At 47.3% G+C, this 13,182-nt stretch overlaps 1 protein-coding gene across 5 annotated transcripts in view; it reads right to left on the minus strand.

Annotated features, from left to right (window-relative positions):
* MAN1C1 (mannosidase alpha class 1C member 1) overlaps window positions 1–12,394 on the minus strand; it is a 146,977-nt gene extending 134,583 nt beyond the window's left edge. For all 5 annotated transcript variants that reach the window (XM_035019450.1, XM_035019447.1, XM_035019445.1 and 2 more), the window contains exon 1: window positions 10,884–12,394. In XM_035019450.1, coding sequence (XP_034875341.1) covers window positions 10,884–11,423 — 540 coding nt within the window. In that variant the 5' untranslated portion in view covers window positions 11,424–12,394. The remainder of the gene's footprint in view (window positions 1–10,883) is intronic.
* Window positions 12,395–13,182: the final 788 nt, after the last annotated feature.

Raw genomic sequence — 13,182 nt, forward strand, 5'->3', positions numbered from 1 at the left:
ATTATAAATATGCCTTAGAAATTAAAGAAAAATACGGAGACAATAAATGAACAGATTGGAAATATCAGAGAAACAAAAACAATGGAAAAGGTCCAGATGGAAATTCTAGATGTAAAAAAATACCTGAAATAAAAAATTCACTGGGTAGGCTTAACAATCGATTGGACACTACAGAAAAGTGCAGTGAACCTGAAGATATGTTCATATAAACTATCTACATCAAAGCATAGAGAGAAAGCCTGAAAAGAAATAAAGAAATTCAGTGACTGTAAAAAAAATATCCAGCAATCTAACTCATAAGTAACTGGAGCTCTAAAAGAAAATGAGATAGATTGGGCCAGAAAAAAATACTGAAGAAATATGAGCCAAAATTTTTCCAAACCTGATGAAAAAATATTAACTCACGGACACAAGAAGCTCAATAAACCCCAAGAAAAATAACAATGACATCCACATCTAGGCACATCGTAGTTAAATTGCTGAATATGAAAGATAACATCTTAGTAGCATGCAAAGGGAGGGGAAATATATTATATCCAGGGGAATATACTCTAACTTCTCATCAGAAACAATGAAAGCTATAAGACAATGAGTCTTTCATTAAAGAAAAATAAAAGTCAACTTAAAATTCTATATCCAGCAAAAAATACCCTTTTAAAATGAAGGCAAAATAGACAAAAGCTGCAAGAATTTGTTATCAGCAAACCTACACTATAAGAAATATTAAGAGTAGCTTTTCAGGCTGAAGGGGAAATGGTACCAGACAGAAACTCAGACATGCAAGAAGGAGTGAAGAACACTATAAATTGTAAGTATGTGTGTGAATAAAAACTCTAATTTATTAATTTATTTAAGAAAACTGTTTGAAGCAAAAAAATTACTAATGTATTATGAGGTTTGTAATATATGTAGAAGCAAACTACATGACAACAACAGAATGAAGACTGACAGAGGGGAAGTGGACATAAGCAGATTGTCAGACTAGATAAATTATAAGAAGACAGTGAATTAAGCCCAAAATAAGCAGAAAGAAGAAAATAAAGACAAATGTAAATATTAAAAAATGTTTAATGGATGTTTTTTTAAGATTTTATTCATTTGAGAGAGAGAGAGAGAGAGAGAGAGCACAGGCTGGGGGAGGGGCAGGCAGAGGGAGAGGGAGCCCCACTAAGCAGGGAGCCCAATGGGGGGGCCAATCCCAGGATCATGACCTGAGCCACCCAGGTGCCCCTTTAATGGATATTTTTAAAAAAGATCAAAAGTTGGTTCCAGAAAAAGATCAGTAAAATTAGTAAACTACTAGCTAAACTATTTTAAAGAATGAAACAGAGAAAGCGATTACCAATGTCGGGAATGAAAGAGGGAACACCACTACAGGTCCTACAAATGTTAAAAGGAAAATGAGAATCTCAGGAACAATTTTATGCCAATAAATTCTACAACTTGGATGAAATTGACAAATTTCTTGAAAGCAAATTGACAAAACCAACACAAGAGACAGAAATTCTGAATAGTTCTATATCTGTTGAAGTAATGGAACTGATAATTTAAAACCTCTTCCTCTCTCTCCCTCCCTCCATCCCCCCCTCTCCCTCTCTCTCTCTCTCTCTCTCTCTCTCTCTCTCTCTCTCACACACACACACACACACATTCTCTAGGCCTAGATGGCTTTGGTGGTGAATTCTACCAAACGTTTAAGAAGACATAATATTAGTGTCCCACAAACTTGTTCAGAAAATAGAAGAGAACATTTTTCAGTTCATTTTATGAAGTAACATAAGCTGTGCCAAAACCCAGACAAAGGCCTTATAAGAAAACTACAGACCAATATGCCTCATGAACGCAGATGCAAAAATTCTTAACAAAATATTAGAAAATCAAATGCAAGTTTAACATTCTTTTAAAATCAATATGATTCACCATATTAACAGAATTAGAGAGAAAAACAATATGGTTATCTCCACAGATGCAGAAAAAGCATTTGACAAAATTTGATCCTATTTCTGATAAAAACTCTCAGCAAACTAGGAATGGGAGGGAACTTCAACCTGATAAAAGGCATCTACCTACACTTAACATCATACTTAATGTAGAGGCTGAATGCTCCTCCCTTGAGATCAAGAACAAAGATGTCAGTTCTCACCACTTCTATTTAACCTTGAACTGGAAGTCCTAACCAGTGCAATCAAGGAAGACAAAAAAATAAAAGGCATAAACACTGGAAAGGAAGAAGTAAAAATGCCTTCGTCTTGACTCATAGACAACATGATTGTATACCTAACAGATCCTTAAGAATCTACAAAAAAAATTAAATGACTTTAATAAGGTCACATAATATAAAGTCAATATACAAAAATCTCTTGTATTTCTATGTATTGGCAACAAAAATTTAAAAAATAAAAATTTTTATTTTGAAACACAAAAATTTAAAAATAAAAATTTAAAGATTACCATTTACAACAGCATAAAAATTATAAAATACTTAGAAATACAGTTAATAAAAGATGTTCAAGTTCTCCACATTGAAAACTACAAAACATTGTTCAGAGAAGTTAAAGAAAATCTAAATAAGTGGAAAGAGATACCACTTTCATGGATAAAAAACCCAATACTGTTAAGGTATCAGTTCTCCCCAATTTGACTTACAGGTTCAAAGCAAACCCAATCAAACTCCCAGCAGGATTTTTCACAGAAACTGACAAGCTTGTTCTCAAATGTATGCAGAAATGCAAAGGACCTATAATAGCCAAAGCAATTTTGCAAAAGCGGCTCAAAGATAGAGGACCTGCTTTTAAGACTTACTATAAAGCTATAGCATCAAGATAGTATGAATTGGCATAAAGATAAATCAGTAGAAGAGTCCAGAAACAGAACAGAATATATATGGTATATATATGGTCGATGAATCTAACATGGCTTCAAAGCAATTCAATGGGAAAAGGAAAGACTTTTCAACAAGAAATACTAAACAACTGGACATCTAAATGTAAAATAATGACTCTGGATTCCTACCTCATACCACATACAAAAATTCATTTGAAGTAGATGGGAGAACTCAATGTAAAAACTAAAATGATCAAGATTCTGGAATTAATAGGAGACTATTTTCATAACCATGGGGAAGGCAAAAATTTTTTTTCTAAGTAGACACAGAAAGCACTAACCATAGAAGAAAATATTGATACACTGATTTCATCAAAATTTAAAACTTCTGCTCTTTGAATCCTACCACTAAGAAAATGCAAGGACAAACCATAAACTGGGAGCAAATATTTACAAAATGTATATCTGACAAAGGACTTATATCTAGAATATATAAAGAATTTCTATATTCAGTAAGATGATAAAGAGCCCAATTTTTTAGTTAAAAAAGGGTGTAAGATTTGGACACTTGAAGATATAAAAACAGTAAGTAAACACATGAAAAGATGTTCAATACCAACAGTTAACAGGGAATCAAAAATTAAAACAATGAAATATTACTGCCTATCACATAGAATGGCTAAACTTAAAAAGGCGGAAAATAGCAAATGTTGACAAAGATGCAGAATTCTCACACACTGCTGATGGAAGTATAAAATGGCCTTAACTACTTGGGGAAAGTGTTTCCAGTTTTCTTATAAAGTTAAACATATGTCTACTCTATTAACCAGCAATTCTACTCCTATGTATTTACATAAAAGAAATGGAAACATGTCTATACAAAGACTTGTACATAAAATATTCATAGCAGCTTAGTTCATAATAGCCAAACACTGGAAACAACCAAAAAGTCCACAACAAGTGACAGAGAAACAAACTGTAGCATATTCATGCAACAGAACTTTATCTTGACAATAAAGAGGAATGAAGTATGAATACACACATGGATGAATTTCAAAAACATCCTTGGTGAAAGAAGCCTTGCACAAAAGGGCATATGTTGTACTCCTCCATTTATTTGAAGTTTCAGAACAGAATCAGAATCTCTAGTGACAAACTGAAATAGGAGATGGGAGGTGGATGATGGGGGATTGCCTGGGAAGGAGCAGAGGGATCTTTCTGAGGGGATGGAAATGTTCCATATTTCCATGTGTGCTTTACGTAGTTTTCTGCATTTGTTAAAATGCAGCAAACTGTATGTTTAAGATCTGTATATTTTGCTATATGTAAACTATATTTAAATAAAGAGACAGTGCCTGCATTGCAGGATTGTTATAAAAAAAACAAGACAAGAATACAAGGGACAGGCATTGAGAGGCCAACAGGCTTATCTAGACAACTCAGCAGGCCCTACACAACACTGCTGTACTGCACAGTGGATTTTCTGATGACTACCAAATCATGGCGGAGGTGGAAGGAGGGGAGAGAAATCTATTATTCAGCCACTGAAAATGGCTGCTATTTAGTGAAAACTATTTGCCTGTAATGTTCACCTGTGGAACAGCTGATACCCAGAGCATGCCAGATAAAAGCAAAATTATTGCTCAGTTTCTTCTGTAAAAGTTACCACTAACAGTGTGGCCCTAAAAGAGATAGACAACTGCCCTGGTCTCAGCTTTAATTAATGAAAATGCAGAGTTAAGAGACATACTCAGACCTCCTTGTAAGAGCTATTCCAACTGCCTGCCTGCCAAGTTTGGGGAGCTCTCAGCCCAAATCTTAGAAAACAGCCTTTTCAGGGAAGAAAATACCTTCAGGTGGGCCACCACACACGCTGAGTCTACAGTCTACAGCTGTGGTCTCCATGACTTCTGTTCTCTTTGGGGATCGAGGTGCCAAAACTGTGTAACTTACAGTGATCACAGCCACATCAACTCTGCATTTAAAAGAACCAAAACTGGGGCACCTGGCTGGCTCAGTCAGGGGAGCATGTGACTTCTGATTTCAGGGTCCTGAGCTTAAGCCCCACATTGCGGGTGGAGCCTACTTAAAAAAAATAAAAATTAAAAAATAACCAAAACTATGCTGCCTAAGCTATTAACTAACCCCTAGAGATGAGTGGGGGAAAAGAAGAGGGACTTAGGCTCTTGACTCAGAATTCTTTTGAGGAGTCTCCAATTTGGTGTCTTGTCATCATCTGCTATGAGAATGCAGAACTAAGAAATCCCACTGTTTCTTTCCCCCAAATCATATAAACTGTTGTGTTTAAGGACTTGACCGTGGGGTAGTCGGAAGTCAAGAATCAGAGCTTGCTGTTTGACTGAGCCTCGTCTTTTTGGCCTGCAGGTATACAGACTGGAATAATAATAATAATCTTTGATTCATGACACTCATCCCTGCTCCACGCATGGTCCCTCTTTCATTTTATTTTTATTTCTTATTTATTTATTTTGCAGGGGGCAGAGGAAGAGGGGGAGAGAGAGAATCCCAGGCAGGCTCCACGCCCAGTGCAGAGCCTGATGCAGGGCTCCATCTCACCATGTTGAGATCATGACCTGAGCTGAAATCAAGAGTCAGATGCTTAACCAACTGAGCCACCCAGGTGCCCCTGGTCTCTCTTTTAAAACATTTTTTTTTTTTTAAGATTTTATTTATTTATTTGAGACAGAGAGAATGAGAGACAGAGAGCATGAGAGGGAGGAGGGTCAGAGAGAGAAGCAGACTCCCTGCCAAGCAGGGAGCCTGATGCGGGACTCGATCCCGGGACTCCAGGATCATGACCTGAGCCGAAGGCAGTCGCTTAACCAACTGAGCCACCCAGGCGCCCTGGTCTCTCTTTTAAAGTAATGTAATAAATACCCGTGAATTCACCAGAGGCAACTACTCTCCTGAATCTTGTCCATCATTCCCTTGCTAAGGCTTTCCTGATCTGGCCAATGAAAGCAAGGCAGGGAGAGAATTTCCTAAAGCTCCCACCACCTCCCTTAACACAGACTCAAGTTAGGATACAGAAAGACCAGAGGCAGTACCCACAAAACCGGGTGCCCACTGAGATAATCAAACTGCTTCCCTGAATGGGACTTTCCAATTTGTGAGCCTGATTTATTTTTTTCAGTAAGAGAAAAGATGTAAGTCCCTTTGAGCAAAGTATGCCTGATATATATCACAATATTTATTTTTGGTAGAGTAATGGATCAGTCTTCGGGGAAAGCTAGAGAAAAAGCATTTCTTGAGCTCAGATGTAAATCAGTCACTCTGAAAAATCGCAGGGGAATCTATATTCTTACCCCTCTGCTAACTACAGCGTGCAATAAACACTGACTTTTAAAAGTCACTGTTTCTAGACCTAACACTAACAACAGAGTTAAGGATGTGAGGCCCAAAAAGCAACTGTTTCTGGAATGTCTGCACCTAATTCCCCAAAATGACAATACAACTCAAAACAAAAGAAGAGATCCACCCAACCTGCTGGTATTAAGTTGTACACCGGCGGGGCGGGGGCAAGTTCTAAGCTTTACACACAGTACTCATTTCCAAGGAGGAAGGATGAAGTGCGGCTGGGCTCAGGATTTAAGGGTCTCCCAAGGGACCAGTCCAGTTATTAGAGGCCAGCCTTCCTATCTACATTAAATGTATCACAGAGCAGGATAAGAGTGAAACTGAAGGACGGGGGAGAAAAGGATCTTCGATGAATCGGCAACTTAAACAGAGATCTTCAAAGGAAAGCTATTTAAATCTAAGGTGTTCCTAATATTAATTATCCTGAACATCTCACAGGCTCCGATTCACATGCTACAAAGAACACAAAGCCTTTTAATTTTCCTACCTGTCCACGGCACTAGCGGTGATAAATCAGGTATACAGAGAAACCACACATGACTAACGAACCAACCCATTAATGGCGAGCAAAGATCATTTGCCAAGATGACTTATTCAGACATAGTCGCATATCATAACCAGCAATATCCTGGAGGCTTAACGCAGCAGGCATAGAAAGCAAGAGCTGCGGCACTCCCTGCCAAGTCTCAGGCACTCCAGGGTGACTGGGGCATCCTCCAGATGCCTGCTATCCAGGCATGAGAAGATTTTATTCATGGCTGCCACCTCCCCAATCTCTTCAAGGTAGACTTGCACTTGGAAAAATACCGAAACTTCTAAAAGGCCTCTTGGGTCACAGAGCTGCCGAGGCCCCAACCTTGCTACGGCCCCTCCTCTGACACTCTTAGAATTCCAGGTACCCTCAGAAAGAAGACCCAGCCTCTGCCACCAGCAACCTTAGCCGTTAGTTTATAGATCTTTATTGTAGGCACTCATTCAAGTAACTGAGCTCCAACTAGGTGTCCGACCCTCTTCTTCTAGGTGCTTGGGAGATGCATAAACAAACAAGTAAATAGATGGGAGTGCGGGAAAGAGAAGAGTTCCCTAAATGCCAGTCCCTTTATTTTACCGGAAAAATAGGCCCAGTGATAGGAGTTTTTCTTTGAGGCCAGAGTTGATGGTGTGGCCAGGACTTGAACCCAGGTTGGATCCTTAGCGGGACTGCCACACACAGTGGTGCACAGGGGATGAGGATGAAATTCAACCTATGTTCTGCAACCCAGGAGCAGCCTCATTCCAGTACTATATTCTCACTGTCCCAGACTGACCAATTCCCTTTAACAAAAGCCCCCTTCACTGGAAGGGACAACTCAGGTTCCCCAGATCAGCAACCAACCATCATTAGCAGGACCCAGGAGAGTTTGAGTTCTTTCATGGGATGTAACCCTGACAAGCTATACACTCCCAGCTCTTGTCATGAGTGAGAAAAGTCTGTTGAACTTGAATCTGTTAAGAAATCCACCAATGGCGAAGGTCCCCTGTAATTAATAATCATGACAATAATTTCCTATATTATCATCAGATCTGAAAGGGAAGGCTGCTAGCAAGCTATTTTACATTCTCGCCAAATCCTTTACTCCTCACGATCCCAAGCTGAGGATCTGTCATTGTTCAATCCCAGCTCTAAAGTTCCATATGGATGATGGGAATTAACTTAACCAACTATATGAATATCTACTCTTGACTAAGTGCCAGGGATAAAACAGTGAATACCACCACCCTTGTCAACAACAACACACCATTGTCTCTGACTTCATGGAACTAACACGTTGAATACAGAGCTGGGAAAAGCCCAATTGCTAAGGAGTCCCTGACCAGACTGGCAGCCTGCCTGGGGCCAGGTCTGGAAGCAAGAATGTACGTGACCAGCCTATTCTCCCCTCCCTTACTCCATTTTACAGAAGGAAAAATAAGGTCCAGGAATGACAGCAGGTGGCTTGCCCAAAGTCAGACAGCTGGTAACTGAGCTGGGACTTGAACCCACAGTCTCTGGCTTTCCCCCTTCCACCACATTGCCTCCTCCAAGGTTCCAAGGCTGCAAAGGGAAAATAGTTGGTTCTACTGACAGATTGCTTCCTGATGCATGTGCACCCAGAACATGCAGCTTCAACCCATCTTATCAGCACAGACCTCATGCCTATGCTCATCTCTCAAACCAGAATGTTTATAAATATACTTCACTGATCTAGAACTGGGTGTCCTATCTTCATTCACTCTCATTTATCACCCTCTCTGGGTCTCTCTTGATGTTTACTTTCACTTTAAAAACCTCATCTTATAAGAACAGAGCCCTTTTTATCTGATGCTAGCGTCCCCTCTGCTCCTGGGGTCTAATCAATCCATGTCTGGAAATAAGCCAGAGAAGGAAGCAACAGTCCCTTTTATGAAAACAGGCACCTTTCTAAAATGATCTACCCCTGAGCAGGGCACAGACAGAAATTTAAATGAGAAGGAAATAAAGACATCCTCCAGCGACAGTCCTAGCATTCCTTATCAGGCCGGACACCAGGGAAGGTGACTCTGGGTTAACAGCTAAACCAAAAACTCTGCCTCCCATTTTTCAGGTTGTTTGGAAAGGGGGTCCAAACTCAAGAAGCCTGAAGAGACAATAGGGTTCAAAATATAATAGTGTATATAGTTCAGCCTCCTCCATTCTGAGGAGTTTAAGGTCTCCAAGATAGTAAGAGAGGGCTCACTGAACACCAATTGCAGGTATATATGAACAGGGGTGCTCAGAGATGCCAGACTGAATGATCCAGACATCTGGCGACCAACACAGACCTTCACCCACCATATTATTTTACACCCACCTGCAGAGCAGAGTCTCCACACCTCCTACCACCCCCTAGCTGCTGCAGCCTGCAGCCTCGGCCAGCAAGGGAGGCTGTCTACGTAAAGAGGGGCAGAACCAAGTCCCCACTAGCCAGCCCACTCTTTTTACCATGGCTCCCAACCCCAGGCTTTCAGAAATAGGTCACAGATCTAGATGCAAATGCAGAAAGCACCTCTTCTGAAGAGGACAATAGTTAATTCTTAATTGTTTGGGGGATCCTTTGAAGATCTGATGGCAGCTCTGGACACACCATGAGAAACTGCAAGCATGCAGTTTATATGTAATTTCACTGGGGGTGACTGGCCTCTGGGGACGTATAAAAAGGCAGAAAGGGCTAACGTCCTCAGAGCCAGCTTTGAGCAAAGAAGCTGTGGGTGGTTCAGGTAAGTAGTCAAAAACACAGCTCTTAACCAGAAAGGGAGAAATGATGTCCCTTCCTTAGCTACTACAAGTTCCAGCCTTCAATTAACCTTTGAAATTTCAACAAGAATTTGGAAACTGAGAGCGCACTCACGCACACACGCACAAAACAAGGACTCATCTTTGTGACTTCCTATCTTCACGTCACAGAATGTCCTGTGGTTGCTAGTTAAGATAGAGTCTCCCAACAGGGCTTATTGCAGAAGGGCTGGGTACCAGCAGAGGAAAGAAGTAGGGCAGAGGTGGACACTGGGATGGAGGACAGTCCAGACAAGGAGAGAGGGATAGCTAAGCTCTCTACTGGCTCTGAGTAGATCCTGGCAGGGCAGGTCCTGACCCTTGCTGTTGGCTCCCCTTGGAAGTCAGACCTGCTGACCCCTTTGCAGCAAACCAAGAAGTCCAGTCCAGGCAGAAACAGCCCGTTCCTTCTGGGTCCACGGGGAGTGGGGGATGCATCCTCTCATTTCTAGGGAGGAGACCCTGGCCCACAGCTTGCCCATAGCCCCCTCGTGGCCCGGGGGTGTCACTGCAGCCCCCTCTGCATTGCTGGACAAAAACCTCAGGGAGGCAGCTCTAATAGTGGTAGAGCAGAATATCTGGTTACCAGAGGCAGCTTGGCATCAGTCTTCAAGCCATGGTGAGGCTGTGTTTGTTCTTGGTTTCTTAAACTAGGACCAAGACTGACACTCAAAGTGATCCTTCTAAACCCCTCCCTGGTACAGTCCCTACAGGGAGCAAGTCCAAGACCTGCTTCATTAAGCCAATAACCTCAGAGCTTCTGTAACATTACCACTGCCCTGTTGATCACTCCTTCCTGCATCACACACGATTGCGCACAATTGTTTCAAAGCTCAACAGAAATAGCAAGAATACACAACACCCTCTGGTTTGTAGATTGCTGGCTAGATTACAAAATACTTGCAGAACACTAAATACCACCCCCACCCCCATATCCTGGATTTCCAGGTAGCAGATCCTACAGGGGTTTGGGGGAAGTCAGGACTTAAGAACACACGATGAGAAAGAGTGTGGCCCTTGGCCCCATGCAAGCAGAGGGTGTCCATTAATGAAGCTAACTAGCAACTCCACAAAGGGACAAAGTGCAACCCACCTGGGTTGGGGACTTGACTGAAAAGACCAGAGTCGGGGTGGGGGAGAGTCGATCCAGCGGTTCAGCTACCATCTGTCAGAGGTGGGGACGAGTAACTGAACCCAGCAGTGGGGAAAGTGCCCACTGAGGAGAAGGTGGAAAGTTTGGGAGGAGAGAGGAGGGTGCAGTGTGCCGGGAGGACCTAGAGCAGTCGTCCAGGGACCAGAAGTGACTGGGGTCAGGGAAAACAGACGGAAGCACAGAGAGTCTTTTCCTTTTCCGGGGGAGGAGAGTCCTTACCTCCTTGATTTTCTCCCGCTGGGCTCGAACTAGGCTCTGGGGCTCCTTACTCTCATCTGCCCTGGTCCCCAGGACCGGGTGGCGGAGGCGGCTCCGGAACGCGTTGAAGTCAAAGCTAAACGGGATGCCCCCCTCCTGGGGTCTGAGGGCCGTGCTGCCGCTGCTCCGGGCCACCGTGGCCATTTCCCGTGTCCCGGTGGGGTGCGTGCGCCGCAGCCACACTTTCCGGCGGCGGGTACTTGCTTGGCTGCTGGCGTCGCCCTCACCGGGGGCTGGCACAGCGGGCGCCGGGTTGGGAGGCGGCTCCTGCTCGCGGGCCAGGGGGTGGCCGGCGACTTCGGCCACTCCCTCCAGGCCGGGCTGCTGGGTCCGGGGGGCCAGGAAGAGGCGCTTGAGACGAGAGGAGTTGGGCAGCAGGAAGAGGGCCCCGAAGCACAGGGTGACGAGGCCCGAGAGGAAGAGAAGGAAGAGGAACTTCTGCGGCAGCCGCAGCCCCCACGGGGAGGCCGGGACGAAGACGGGCACTTTCCTCATGAGCATCGTGGCCTGGCACGGGGCTGGGGCCGGTCAGCTCCGGCCTCAGCCCCAGGCCCTCTCAGTGCGGGCACTGGGCAGCAGGGGCTCGGGGCGGGGACGTCGTCGAGGGGCGCCGCCCGGGGTGGGGGTCCGTGAGAGGTTCGCCGCTTCGGAGGCTGCCCCCGAAGTTAAGGGAGTTTGGGGCGAGTGTCCCCGAGCTGAGGCAGGGGCGCAACGGCCTCGGCGGGGCCCGGGCGCGCCGGGCGGCACGGCTCGGGGCCCGGGCCCGCAAGGGTCGGCCGCGCGCCACAGCCTTCTCTCCGGCCGCCGCGCAGCCCCTCCTCGCAGCGGCCGGAGCCCGCGGAGCCCGCGCCTTCCCGCGCTGCGGCCGCCGCCGGGGCCGTCACATGCCGTCCGCGGCGCCCAGGCCGTCCGCGCGGAGGGGCGCCGGCAGGCCTCGTCCCCGCGCCGAGCCGCCCGCAGCCCCTCGGCTCAAAGTTTCAGCCTCAGAAGCAGTTTCCAGAGGGGGCCGGCTCAGGGGGCGAGGCGGTGGCGGGGCCGGCGTGTCAGCGCCGCTGCGAGAACCCGCCGACCCAACCGGGTCGCGACAGCGCCCGGCTCGGCTATCCGGACACGTCCACAACTTTGCTCCGCCGCGGAGCGGGCACCGGGCAGCGGCAGCAGGCACTTCTGAGCCCGCTGGGCAGGGGGCTTCCTGGGCCCCCGGGAGCCGAGGGATGCCCGAGCCGCGGTCCGGAGCCGGGCGCCCTCCGCGACCAGCCGCGGCGGGGCGGCCGCAGCTGCGCCCGGGAGTGCCGACTCCCGCCCCGCCAACTCGGTAGGGCTCGGCAACCCGCTGGGATCACCTGTTCCCGTCCCCCGCCGGCTCCGCGGAGCGCGCAGCTCCGGCTGCACCTCTCCCGCTGCAGCTGGCGTCCTCGCAGCGGCCGCTCCAAACGGGCCGCTGCCGCCGCAGGCTGAGCCGCCGCCGCCGCCGCCGCCGCCGCTGCCGAGCCTGCGCTCCACACGCGCGCACACCCGCCCGGACGCCTCCGCCGCCGCCGCAGCTCCGCTTTTACTGAGACAGCGCCCGCGGCCCCTCCTCCCTCCGGGCCACGCCCTCGGGCCACGCCCACTGCGCGCGCCCAGCGGTCCTCCCCCGCCGCGGCGTCGCAGCCAGGCCAATGGCCTCGCGTCCGTGGGTAGGGAGCGCGGGGCCTAAGCGCCGGTGGGGAGAGGCGACGGGACTCCAAGCCACGCCCCCTCCCTCAAGTGGCCAGCGCCGCGCACACTCCCCCCCCCATCCAGCACCAATGGTCCAGCTGCGCGGAGTTGGCGAGGGCGGGGTGGAGAGCGGAGCAAGGTCATTGGCTGCCTCGGAGGGATCCCCGTTGGGCTGCAGTCGCCCATTGGTTAGTGGCCGGCGTTCGCTGGACTGGGAGCGACCGCTAGGCCCCCTGGCCGCCCCCGCCCGCGCCACTCGGGTAGTTGGTCTCCGGGTGGGGGCAGGAGACCCGGCCAGTCTGAAGGGCTCTGGCCATTGTTCAGGAGCCGCTGTCCCCCCTCCGTGCCAGTCCAGGATTGGCAGGGAGCTGGGGGCCTGCCCAGGGGTCCCCAGAGCTTCTGCAGGAGCCGTGGTGGTGCTGCCCGGGCAGGCTCTAAGGAAAAGGTGGCTGGAGCCAAGCCGGAGAGCTGTGGCCACGGCTGGACCAGGCTAAGGCAGTGTTTCCACTGGACCCCCACCGACCACTGCTCTGCCACAGCCCCAAACCCGACTAGGGCC

Source organism: Mirounga leonina, unplaced genomic scaffold (genome assembly GCF_011800145.1).
Source record: "Mirounga leonina isolate KUSES-001 unplaced genomic scaffold, KU_Mleo_1.0 Mir_173, whole genome shotgun sequence".
NCBI classification, from domain to species: Eukaryota; Metazoa; Chordata; class Mammalia; order Carnivora; family Phocidae; genus Mirounga; species Mirounga leonina.